At 43.1% G+C, this 13,054-nt stretch overlaps 1 protein-coding gene across 2 annotated transcripts in view; it reads right to left on the minus strand.

Annotated features, from left to right (window-relative positions):
• Window positions 1-13,054, minus strand: part of CSTPP1 (centriolar satellite-associated tubulin polyglutamylase complex regulator 1) — an 87,866-nt gene that overhangs the window by 4,862 nt on the left and 69,950 nt on the right. For both annotated transcript variants that reach the window (XM_075502655.1, XM_075502656.1), the window contains 4 exons: window positions 10,978-11,062; window positions 5,419-5,504; window positions 2,702-2,897; window positions 801-910 (listed from right to left, as the gene is read on the minus strand). In XM_075502655.1, coding sequence (XP_075358770.1) covers window positions 801-910; window positions 2,702-2,897; window positions 5,419-5,504; window positions 10,978-11,062 — 477 coding nt within the window. The remainder of the gene's footprint in view (window positions 1-800; window positions 911-2,701; window positions 2,898-5,418; window positions 5,505-10,977; window positions 11,063-13,054) is intronic.

A 13,054-nucleotide genomic window follows, 5' to 3' on the forward strand; every position in this document is an offset into this window, starting at 1 on the left:
GAGCACAAACAAGGCATATGGGGATATTATAGAATTGTGAGTCTGAATTATGTATGGATTATGTACTGTCCTTTGCAAATGCAACATTTTGTTTCCTTGCTCTGGAACAATACTGACCAGCACAACATGGAAATGAGCAGTGAGATGCTGCTTGGTAATCCCTCTGGTTCCCACAGCAGTCTGGTACAGAATTTTGTAGCAGTTCGTGTTTTATGATACCACCAGATTTTCAGCAGGCTATAGATTAATATACTAGTGAGATCACACTGCCTTGAAGGAAGATGTGGAAGAGCTGGGAAAGACTAGGCTTTGAGTCTTTGAGCCAAGGTGGCAGCAGAGGTTTTCCCATTAGGTGTGCCTCCCTTTCTTGCAGATGAAAGCAGTCACTTAAAATCTGTGGGAGAATGAAGGGCTAAAACATAGAATGGGACTTCAATTCAGTACTGTTGACAACAGTCAGCCACCTTACTCGGCTCCTGACCACCTCTGCCCAACCTTTATAGCCTAACATGTTAAAGCGACAGTTCTGCTAAAATGATCAGCTATTCAAGAGGTAAAACATTGCTATCTTAGGGCAGCATTTCATATCTAATTTTATTCTTGAAGAAGCTCCACAGTTTCAAGCAGACAGTAAGGCACAGTGTTGTGTTTTTAAAATTTAATCCATCAACAAAAAGATGAAAAACTTTCCCTCACTCTCTTCCTGACGATGTGAAATCTGGGGCATAATTACAGAGGAAATTCCACAGAAATGCAGAATGACTGAAAAGCTAGAGCTGTACCACTCACAGGAGTCTTACCTAGGGCTCTATTGATCCCCTGATCCTTTGCAAGTGCCATAAGGAATCCATAGAAGGTCAGTCTCTGTGCACTACTCAACATTTCCTTCACAAGAGCAGAAGGTGGACAGCTAGGAAGAGAGAAACAAAGGGGTGATCTTGTCTTTTAAATTAACATCTTTTTTTTCCTAAGACCCAGTTCAAACTGGAGAAGTAAACCCTTTTATCTGTTCTAACACTGTCAAGTTGCCTGACTTAGTTTAAAACAAATAGCCGCCAGCTTGCTTATTTAGCATTGCATCTGCTCCTCATTTACTAAGCAAGATGTTTGAGCTGGGATACATCCCTAGGAGCAGTCTTACCTGTCTCCATTCCAAGGACAGGGAGAAAAGCCTAGATTCACACAGAGGTATATACATCCCAAGTCTTAGCATATTCTTTCAAAAATCAGCTGGGAAATCCTTTCTTTTAGAAGATAATAAACTTTCATGAGGGTTGTTATGTTGTTATCACCCTTTTATCAGTGATAGTCATCCAAGGGGCAGGAAAACCTCTCCAATGATAGCCTAAATATGTCAGAAAACAATATTTAGGTGGGGACTAAATTGACACGTCCCCTTCTTCTACACTCACCTTAACCCCTCGCCCTGACTTCTAAGCAATATCATCATAGTGATTCTTGCTCTTGCCTAATACTCCTTAAAAGGATTTAATGCAAAATAAAACCGCCTCATAAAGTGGAAGTGTTGAACAGTCCGTGGTGTAGTGGCAGCTCTGGGAGATGTGGGTGTGGGCTAGTGATCCACCCAGGGAAAGTGGTTACCAAAGCCTGGCTCAGTGTTGAGCTACTGGACGAAAGGCTGGGAATGCCTCCACTCACAGTGCTGTGCAGAGCCTGACCTACCAGACAGGCTCACAGTATCCTTCCCATCTGAAGCTCTCAGGATATATAGGGAACATAGAGCTTTTGTTATTTAAAAGAATAAAACAGCCTGGCATCTCCATTCTTAGCTATCTATAGTACTGGACAGCAGTTCAGCAGTAATTTTGTGGATCACAAATTTGGATTCAGGCACCTAAAGCAGGAATCAGGTGGAACTTGTGTCCTGAGTCTTTTTGTGGATCTAGCCCATGACCTTCTAGCAGGACACGTGCTCGCTACCTGCAAGAAACTATGAAGAAAGCGTCTGTGAAAGCTATACAATAAGGTCTGGTATTGCTCCATCCCCTGCTGAACTAAGGCTAGTCTTGTGCCTGGGATCTGTAACTGGAGACCAGCTCCATCACAGGCTTGGGTACAGACTAGCAGTGTGATCTTGTCTAGGTACTAAGGCTTCAAACTCCATCCACCCCAGTGTGCCTTTCCTATGGGTGCCTTCAACACCCAAGAACATGACTGCACTTGTTTATCTCCTCTGGTTAACTCATGATGGTAGATGGACCTCTCCTTGATGAAAGTATCAATGCAGAAGTGAGAAGGAAAGCAGAGACCCAAATCTATCCATTACTTCAAGAGTCAGTTCAAACTCCATGTTTCTTAGGTCCATGAAATTGTTTCTCTCCTTTGGTTAAAGTGGTTCAGCTATGATCTCTCCCTTCATACTTCTCCAGTGAGATCTATTTGGGAGTTACAGCTGATCAAGTTGTAACTCCCTGCAGTTTCATATGGAACTGCAACAGGAGCAAAGGGAGCAAGTTAGTCAGGGCTCCAGGCTGTATCCCAGCTTGTCTCTGTGCTGCTCCAAAGTAAATATAACACGGGATCTAGAAGAAGGGCCAGGGCAGGTCAGGGCTAGAGCTGGCAGAAAGCCTCTCCCCAAGCTCCTCATACTGAAGAAGTCCTGTATTTCTTCACAGCTCCAACCTTACAAAGGGTCTCCAGAGACACAGAGTTCAAATCTGTGTTTTGACTCCATTCGTACCTGTATTTTGATCTGTCACACAAGGACTCTAAGCACTGGTAGAAGAGAGATGCCTCTACCCCATCGAGTGGGCTGCAGTCATTTGGGAGCTGGCGCTGCCGATGTTGCCCAGAGGATGATGTTGGCACAATCACAGTATTTGGATTCTTACCAGCCAGTAGATCTTGATAAATGGCAGCCACACTTTCCAGGAACTCTGAAAAAACAGAAAGCGACTTAAAACTCAGGGCTATAACCAGCAAAGCGTCCTCCTGACCTACCAGACCTGGGATTAAACTGTCATTCCCTGCTCTGTGTTGTACATAGCACCAACAGGAAGTAAGCACATTATGGGATCCTGCATATTCAGATCAGATACTATGCAAGCAGAAACAGCCATTTCCATATACATTGCTGGCTTCTTCCTGCCAGGATGATTATGAAAGGCCACTCACTCTGTTGAACGAGATTCTTCTCAAGGGAACAGAGGCTAGCTAGCACATGGATAAAACAGCAGAGCATGAAAGCTCTGTCAAACACAAAACTAGTTTGCAAAGTCTAAAAAGTTTTCCTTCTCCATCTCTTGCCACTGACTAAGAACTCATCCAAGTTGGGAAGAAACTATATGGAACTGCAACAGGAGCAAAGGGAGCAAGTTAGTCAGGGCTCCAGGCTGTATCCCAGCTTGTCTCTGTGCTGCTCCAAAGTAAATATAACACGGGATCTAGAGGAAGGGCCAGGGCAGGTCAGGGCTAGAGCTGGCAGAAAGCCTCTCCCCAGGCTCCTCGTACTACCCACTGTTTACTGCAAGAGTCTAATTTTAAACAAGTTTGTTTATGGATGTGGGCAGCAGTTTACAAATCTAGATTCCATTTGGAGTGGTTTGCATGTGTGTGGGTTGGTGGGAGAGCGTATGACAGGCTGTGTGTGCATTGTGCCTGGGTGAACAGGACAGGGATGGGATGTTTGAGTGTGTGTACACAAGGGTGGGCTTGTGAGGACTCCAGTGGCATTTAAGTCCCGAGTGAATGGAAGTGTGATGCTGTGCGTGAGCTGGGTGGAGAGGAAAGGCAGGATGTCAGTGGGCCCTGGGTCTGTGCTGAGGTTCTGTAGCTCAGTGGAAATATTTGTTGCATCAGTGAAAAACTTTCCAAACACATTTTCTGTCCCCAGCTAAAGGCATTACAAGCCTGGTTCTACCCAACCTAAAATCACCATTTTGAACTGTTTTTCTTTGATGAATTGTCATGGATAGTGTTGCGATCTGGACAGGGGAGTTACAGGGGAAGTATATACAGAGAAGTACTGAGAAAAAGAGATTTTTGTATTAGGGATAGCAGCTGACTGCTAGAAAGATGGGAACTGACAGGTTGGATCAGATCAGCAGGCCACCCAAGTCTACTCTCTGACCACAGACTATGCTCCACCACAGCTTCTAGCCAGTGTCTCCCAGTATCCAAACCTGGCCCTTTTTGCCTGGTCGAGACCAATTGTGAGCTACGTCCATCAGAGGGAGCTATTTAAGCGTGAGTGGACAGAAATCCATGTGCTTATGTTGCCTTTAGAAAGTGCTCTGTGCTGGGAGATGAGTAAGTGGCACCCCAGCAGTCCCCAGTGTTTGGGAGCATATCTAACTTAGATAAAGGAAATGCTTCCCTCTTTCTGCCCACTTAAGCACTTCCCTGAATGAGATTTCCTTTCCTCAACCACATTTTAGGGGAGCCAGGACAAACAGGCCAATGTATTTTAAAGCAGTCTCCCTGTACAGAACAAGCACTTGAATGCTCATCCAAGTTTCTCCCCCTTGCCTCCTGAACTTGAGTTTAAAAATACCTGGGGATTTTTACAGAGGTATATGTGTGGGTGAGCATATGTAAATATACACGCACAAACTAATATTACTGGATTTGTACTTTTCCTGTCAAGAATTTTAGAAGTATCCCATCTAGTTAAAACTCAAACTGGGGGAGAGGGGTAGAATATGATAAATGACCAAGAATATGAAGAAGGTAGATGGGGATTAACTGTTCACTTTGCCTTCCAACTAGGGTGTCTCAAATCAAACAAGAGAGGTGGTTCTTCATGGGACAGGTGGCAGACCTGTGCAACTCCTTGCTGTGCAACTCCTTGCCAAAAGGTGTTGTGGAGGTTACAAGTTTATGTGATTTCAAGGGGAGGCTGGAGAAGTTCTTGGGAGAGGAGTCCACTGGGGGTTCCTAAATCCATGGAAACTATACGCAGTTCAGAAACTCTTTGAGCTGAAACCAGCTCGTAGTTGGGCAACTATCAGCGGGAAGAATTGTATCCATTTGTCCAGTTCCTTTTCCTTTCAAGGCACCAGCTGGTGGGCTTTTCTTATCCTGTCTCCAGCAAGGACCAATACTTTAGAGGCAGAAATGCTGTATTAAGGAAAGGAAAAAAAATGTTCCTAGTAGACACTAATTGTTAGGTGCTAACATACTCTAGATAAAGCTAGAAATTTGTGTCTCAAGGCTAAGACAAATACATGCATAAGCCATGACAGTTGCAGGCATCTTGTCATTCACAAAAATTTGGAACTTCTTCGTGAAGCTTCCTAATCTCTTGGCATCAGTGATGCCTTTTGTCAGTAGATTCCATTATCTATATATTTTCTGTGAAAAACCATATCCTTACAAGTTTCAAAAAAGTGCAGGGATTGGGAAGCTGTAAAGTTGTAATGCTATACTAGTGGGTGAAGTCAGCTTCCCAGCATTTACCTGAGTAGTAGAACTGGATCTGGAAAGCAAAGAGGAAATCAGAAAAAGACATCAGGCAATCCATAGCATCATCCATCAGCACAATCCTAGGATAAGATGAGAAAAACAGTTTAGCATCTACAAAAGAACTGAAGTCTGTAACCAGGAACCCCAGATCTAGAGAAAGTGCACCTAGGGAGCTATGTGCAACTGAGGATTGCTAGTTGCTTGGCCCAGTATAAGAGGTTAGGAGAGAGGAACAGGAACACTCACTGCTCGCATGGATGTGGGCACCCTAATATAAAATGAAGGCAGCTTAAGAACCTGCAGCGAGGAGAAGATCCTGAATGTCAATGCTATCACACACTTCAGCTACAGTGTGAACAGAGCAGTGTGACATGGATGTCAAGCATTCAAAGCCTGGTGGACACAATGGAGTGAACACTGGCATAAAAACTGCAAGGCTAGTTCACATGGCTATATAAAGAGTAACTGTGCTACAGACAAGACAGTTACACAAGTATTAAACTGGTGTAAGCAGAACGAGACTTATGCTATTCCTCTGTATACCAGAGTTCAAACTGGGATATTTTCAGATTCATAAGGATAACAACAGTTATTAATTCCCATTCTATACCAAAACAAACTCCACTTGACTACTGCACCAACAATCAGCTTTCTAATTACAAACTGTGAACATCCTATCCTCCCTTCCTGATAAATGAATCGATCTTTTCATATCTATCAGGTCTATCATTTGACTATCAGGTCAAATTTCATGGAAACAAGACTTCTTGGGCCAGGGACAATGTCTTCTTTCTCTCTGCTAAGGCCCAGGTGTGTGTAGGGAGCTACATGCATCCCTATTTTGAAGCATACTTCATGAATATGGAAAGTATCAGCCACAGGCCATAAAGATGACGTATAAGTGATAGCAAAGTCCAATTCCTCCTTTCAGGAAAAAACTCTGGATTTCAGAAGTAAGTTAGGGCAAAAACGTTCATAAAAATGAAAACAAAAACAATGCTGTGGTCACTGCCACTATATAAGGATGAAAAGGTCAGTCTCTGAAGTGGAGAAAAATCAAACTTGAGCTAATCAATGACAGCTCAGACTGGAAAACAGAAGGCAACACCCCATTTTGGTGGGGAAAACCAGAGTATTTGGACGATGCTAAAGAAAGGTTGTTGGTACTTCTTTTCAACTATGTGCAGGTCTGCTGACCCTGTACAGTCAGTATCTGGCATATCATGTCATATGAGAAGGATTACCAGTTCATTATAGCCAAGGTATGCGTCATCTAGTAAGACCCTTTTGAACACGGGACCAAATGCCATCCATGGACCAACTCATGCAGCATCAATGGTCTAAACACATTGCTGGGGAAACACTGTTCTGTCTCATGTAAAAGACTCCAGGGAGCTGTGTGGGAGGCTAACCTAGAAGAGTTATAGGATCTTGCAAGACTTCCCTGCCACTCAGACCAGTTCTGTTCACTGTGGTAAAATCAAACATGCAGAGCAGCTTGAATTAATTATCTCAAAGAAGAAAGACTGGGGCTAAGAGGGTCCCCAGGAGAAAAGCCAGTATTTAAAACAAAACCTTTTGAAGATGTCAAAGTGCTTCTGATTTATTTATTATGTTCCAGAAGCCGCCTCCTCCTTCTGTCTAAAGAAGCAGTAGCTTCAGTTCTTAATTCTCACTAATAAGCATGTTACTGAGATTGTCAGTGGCCACATCAAGGAAAAGGCTTTGAAGCTGGCAGGCAGAGCATCTTCATCTCTCAGGCAATACTGCTCAGCCACTGGCTTTTCCAACCACTATTTAAGCACTGGAAATGCGATGGGCCACATCGCTGATGAGCTGCACTCCCTCCTTTGAAATGATGGTCTGTCTCCCAGATACCCTCAAAGCACAAGCTCCAAAGCTTTTGTCAGTGCACTTCTCCATCTGGGAGATGCAGAAGGACAGTGGAGAGTTGTTTTAATGTATTCATTATGCAGAGAGGCAATATTACATCACCTTCATGACAATCAACTAATTTCACTTGTTAAATCTAAGGCTATGGTCAATGGCTGTGCTCTGCAGCACCAGGTCCCAGTCTCCTTCTTAGAGGAGAGAGCATGAGGAAGCAGACAGAGGTCTGAGAATTTGCTGGACATTTCTTGCTGTTAAAGACAGCAAGAAGCCTCTAAGGAAGACTGTACAGCACATATGTGACGGAGGAACGTCTAAATAGAAGCAGGTGCACTCTAGTGCTGGGTTACTGACTCCACTTGGCCCAGGAGTCTGCACTCCGGAAATGTTGAGAAGTCTTTAAATCCAATACAATCATTTATGAGGAGATTGACTGCAGCTGGCTATTTCCCCACATAGCCAGCTGACTGCTCAGTCAGGGAAGCTGGGAGAGCATCATATGCAACATATCTGCACCTCTTCCCTGAAATATCTAGCAAGGAGAGAATCCTAGCCATAGACTGTAACCCAGACAGCAGGACCAAAATTGAGGATGAAATCTGAAAGTCTGAACTGCAACTCAAAAGAGTTCATCACGTAGCTGATATTTCAAGGGATTCTTTATTCATTCTTTCTTGTCCAAATTAGACTTTAAGCCCTCAGGGGCACAGACTTATTTACAAAGTTAGTAGTCAGCACTCAACGAATAATGAAAATCAAGGAGAAACTTTGGAAAGGACTGAAGAAAGATGCCTACACTTGAGAGACTCTGGTGTAGTGGTCTTTCAGGGTTCAAGTGGGTTTGGCTGGCAGGAAAGCCTTGCTATTGTGCCAATAGGGAAACTTTATGATCTACTGATTGTGGTTAAAATCTCAGAAACCCAGACTAGACAGGATGTCCCCAGGACAAACTCTAGACCAGGCAAGTTGAAAGGACTTTTACTGTTCTCTGCTACCATTAAAGGCTAACTGACACAATCTGTCTTGAGGCCAGGCTGGCTCAAATGAGTCTTCAGGGACTTGGTTTGTTTACTGATACATGGAGGCAAAAATAAGCAGAACATATAAAAAGGGCAAGATCTGCACTCTCAGGCAATCTTGTAACAACAGGGGTACAGACTTGCAAGCCCCACTTCCATTAGCACTGGTCAGTGCAACATGGGCTCCCATAAAAAAAAGCATAGGAGCTGTGAACTACTCATCTCCCGCTACTCAAATGCGGGCAGCAAGCTTCTTGTGTTTCTGTTGCAAGAGAAAAGTCACTGCTCAGGTACTGATCTTGAAATCATGGCATCAAACCAGAAAAATCCCTTCATTTTCTGTCCTTCTGCAATTTCAAGATTCAGAAACCCAAAAGGTGTCTCTGAAGATCAAAGGTATCTCTGTAGATTAGAATCTTCAATCTGCTAATGGCTATAGCCCTTTGAAGAAAAAAACATCCAAGAAATCTCACAGACACAGATAGCCTGGTTCCTTTTTGGGTATGACTTCTGCATTTGTGTGGCACCAGGAACAGAAAAATGGAGCGCTCTGGTGTAATGCTAATAAACCCTATATTGTTGTAGCCTCTGTTCTTCTGCTCTGACATTTTCTGATCTCACTCCCAGTGTTTGTTATCAGTGCATAGCAACGGCTCCTGGATGAGTGAAGTGCACCGTGCTGTGAGATCATCTCAGTCATGCAGCACTGAGACTACAACTACAACTGCTCTCTTCCCAAAAGTGCCAATAATTACACACGTCCTGGCTGTATCAGTGAATGCTGTGGCTACTCCTGCCGCTACTTTATTTAATTCCTTTCCCAAGCAAATTAGCAACAAAACCATTGGGGGTGTGCAGACTGAAGGATGAACAATGCCAGTAGGTTTGCATGTGACATTCATGCTTTGCAAGGACTCAATCAACTGGTGCCAGAAGTCAGCCTCCAGAGTTCACCTTTTTAACTGGCAGAGACCAAGGAAGACAATGGGAAGTATAGACCAGAAAAGGGACAACAGAGTGAGCAACAGTTGGAAGGAAAGAGAAAGATGGTTTAGAAATAGGACAAGTTTTATTAGAATTGTTCAACTAGATCAGCTCGTAACAGAATAATAGCAGTGTGTAAGTAAATCTCTAGCCAGCCAAAAGTAGGAGTGAGGTCATCCCCACCTGAGCCTGGGTGCCTCTGACAGAGATCTCATTTCTCTCCAACACCTGCTCCCAAAGCCTGCTTGTCCGTCTCTACGGCACACGCACAACAGTGCAGCAGGCCCCTGAACGGGGCCTCTAGTTTACAGCAGCCCTGTGGATTAAATTCCTTGACACAAACATCATAACATGTGTAGATATGCTGAAGTCTCCTTTCATGCACCATCACAAATTCCTGCTCAGCTCAGCTGGAGCCCTATGAAATACACACCAGCGCATGGGACTGGTGCTTTTGTACCTCCATGAAAGGATGCAGCAGATCTACCCCTGCTACAGGTTTAGTATTCTTTCTTAGGCTGGCATTGGAGGACAAGCAACTGTATTCTGTGGAGCCCCAAAGGCCCACTGATGAACTACAGGGAAAAGTGGTGCTCAACTTTTAGTTTTAATTGAACCAACACAGCTTTAACTGCAGTTCAATTCAGATAGCAGCACATAGGAGCCAGGGGAGAATCCAGAGAATCAGCCAAGTGGAAGTACTAGCAGATGGATAACACTTCTCTTTTTCACTCTCCTTTCTTAGTACAATTTTCATGGGACTGTGATGCTGAAGAAAGATGACAGAATGACAAATAGAAAATGAGGACCTTTTCATTATTTAGGCCATGAACAACTTAAGCAGCAGCTAATATCCCAATTGTGTGCCTGGATCCTGTTTCCAAATGTCATATCTAGGTTCATGAACAAAGTTACATTTCCCTGCTCCCTCTGCTGAGATGGCTAGGAATGAGAGCATTTATTCAGTAACCTTGCTTTGATTATATATATATACGTGTGTATGTGTGTGTGCGTGCACTCCTACTGAGATCTGAACTGACCCCCCACCCCAACACATGCATATACCTTATTACATTTGCACTATCAGATAGTTAATAATCAACTGTCTGGGCTGGACTGGAACCAGCAAGTACTATCAGTAAAAAATTCCATATCACATTATCAGTGCCCTGAGCCATCTATCTGCTTTAGGTCTTGTCTAGATTAAAATAAAATTTCAAACAGATTAGCTACCATGTTCTTAGCTAATGTACTTTAAAACACTGGCAATCCTTCAGAGGTTAGTACCTTTTAAACATGATCAACCATAGAAAGCTGGGGCAGGGGGGAACACATTTTAAAAATGGTAAACATTATTTAAAATAGAGTTTAAAATCATGTCAGTTAAAAACACATTGGCTAACATTATATGCAACTCATCTTCTGAACTTAGAGCCAACAGCAGCTTTTTGCATTGATATTTCAGTTCCTGTATACCTTAAATATACACTCTTTCTCATTACTAGAAAAACACCCTGTTCTTAACCTCAAAACATGGTATCTCTTTTCCCCAGAATCTTAAAAGCTGAAGGTCGCTGTCCATGCCTTTACCCACAGATCTAGTTCCTAAGTCCATGTATGTAGGACTGATCTTGCCTTAAAAGAGAGGATGAGGACTCACCTTGCTGCTTTCTGAGTGAGTTCCATTGGGAAGTCAGGGCAGAGCAGCTGCAGCAGGCAGTGGTATTCCTGTGCTGTCAGCAAATCTGCAGGAAGAGAGAGGTGAGAACATCGTAATTCTTTTACATGCTGTTCCCTCCCCTTGCTTCCTCTCTAGAAAAACCCTCATATTCCATGCTACTCTCAATTCAAGTAGACTGAGTACTAATGACAACATAACTGCTGCTCCCTAGACCCTCAGAACTGGGCTCTTCAGATGGAGTTTCCAGCAAAAACAACCAGAAAGAGGCTTGATAAAGGGGAAATCCTATTGAAGAGACTCCTGCAGAGAAACTGGTAACAGGTAGTGATTCAGTGTGAAAAAGAGGTAACCAAAACAGGGCAGTTTCAAGTGAGAACACAGTTTGGTTTGACTTGAATATAACCATGTGGAAAAAGGAATCATTTCAAAGTTGCTTAAATTTGCTGAAATTCACTGGCATGGTGACATTCACCACAGTACGCCTGAAAACCATCCACAGAACATCTGGCAGCAGTAACAAAGGCAAACAAGGTTTTTGAGTTGTGTATGGAAGGCTACAGAGTATAAGCCACAGACGTTATTACTTTGGCATTCGGTAAGGCAGCTGGATGGTCTCTTTTGGAATAATGTGTACAAATCTGGTCACTGTATTATAGGAAGCACAGAACGAAGATCCAAAAAACACAGGAAAACCAATCAAATTATTCATGTTTTAGAGAGCAGCTTTGTGAAAGACTGGTGAAGAAAGGCCTCTGTGGTTCAGCAGAAGGAGTCTAAGAGAGAGGTGACTCTTAGGGAAGCTTATAGGATCTCAAGGGAATGGAAACATACTTATGTCAAAAAGCCCTACATGATTGCATGTTCATAGTCCAAAAGGCTGTGGACTGGAGTTAAGGAGAAGACTAGCTGAACAGCAGCAATTTTGCAGTACTTCTATATACAGAAGAATGCAAAGTATGGAAGAAAGAGCCAGGGGTGGAAGTAGAGCCAAGCAGTAGTCAGGGAGGGGATCCAAAGGGCACAGGCATTAGGACTGAGGTACAGAGCATGAATTCTTTTGCCACAGACACATCTTAGCCTTTCTTATGCTCCCACCCAAATAATCAACTGTGTCCCAGATGACAGCCACAACTTCTCCATATCTCCACAACTCCTCAAAGCCTGGCAGTTCGCCAAAAGTGAGAGAAAGGGAAAATGCTATGCCTTTGTCAGATGTTTCAAGAGGCAGGTATGCAGTGTCAAAGGGACATTTCACTGCAACATCCAACCCAGCCAAATTAATACTTTCAATGCTGACTAAAGAAATACTGCAGGAGGATCGTCACTAAAATCAAGTTACAGAGTTTTCCTTTACCTACATTATTAGCCAGGGAAGTGGAGGAAAGAGAGGAGAGTGCTCCTATTTTTCTCTTCAGTTCAGGAAACCCTATAGCTGAAAAACACTGTTGTCAGACTCTTTGACATCCCTTATAGACACTGTCTAGAGTACTACACTTTGCACTGCTCTTGGGAGGACTTTCTATCTTATGAAGTGCCTTAGGTTTAGGGTCATGCTATGTAAAGGTTATTTTGCATGCTGAGTAGAAAGATTTTGCTCTGTCTGGAAAAGCCAACTCTGCAGTCAGAAATCTGCTATAACACAAGGAAGTCCTAGCCTGTGCAGAACTACAATATCATTGCAGGGATTTGTGCAACCTATTCTTCTCTAAGTATAAATACATCAGAATCTCTGTTCTTCCAAAACTTGAATGCTGAGCTGAGTTAAATTTCTGTGACTGCACTGAAATTACAGATGTCTGGGAGAATATGGAGGGCACTAACTTTTTTGTATTGTCATTTCTTACTAAAACACAAATCACAGGCTGCTCTCTATTGCAGATACTACTTGATCTTTCAGTCAGCATGTATCTGAGTTTGGGTTAATCATGGTATCCAGTGGAATGGTGGGGTTTTCTCCTGCAATGTTAGTTAATCAGTTCCTTGAATGTCATCAAGGAAAGTATCACCAGCTTTTATGTATAACTGCAAAAGGGTATTATTGAAAAAGTCCCAGTTA

This window comes from Mycteria americana, chromosome 5, assembly GCF_035582795.1.
Source record: "Mycteria americana isolate JAX WOST 10 ecotype Jacksonville Zoo and Gardens chromosome 5, USCA_MyAme_1.0, whole genome shotgun sequence".
Lineage (NCBI taxonomy): Eukaryota > Metazoa > Chordata > Aves > Ciconiiformes > Ciconiidae > Mycteria > Mycteria americana.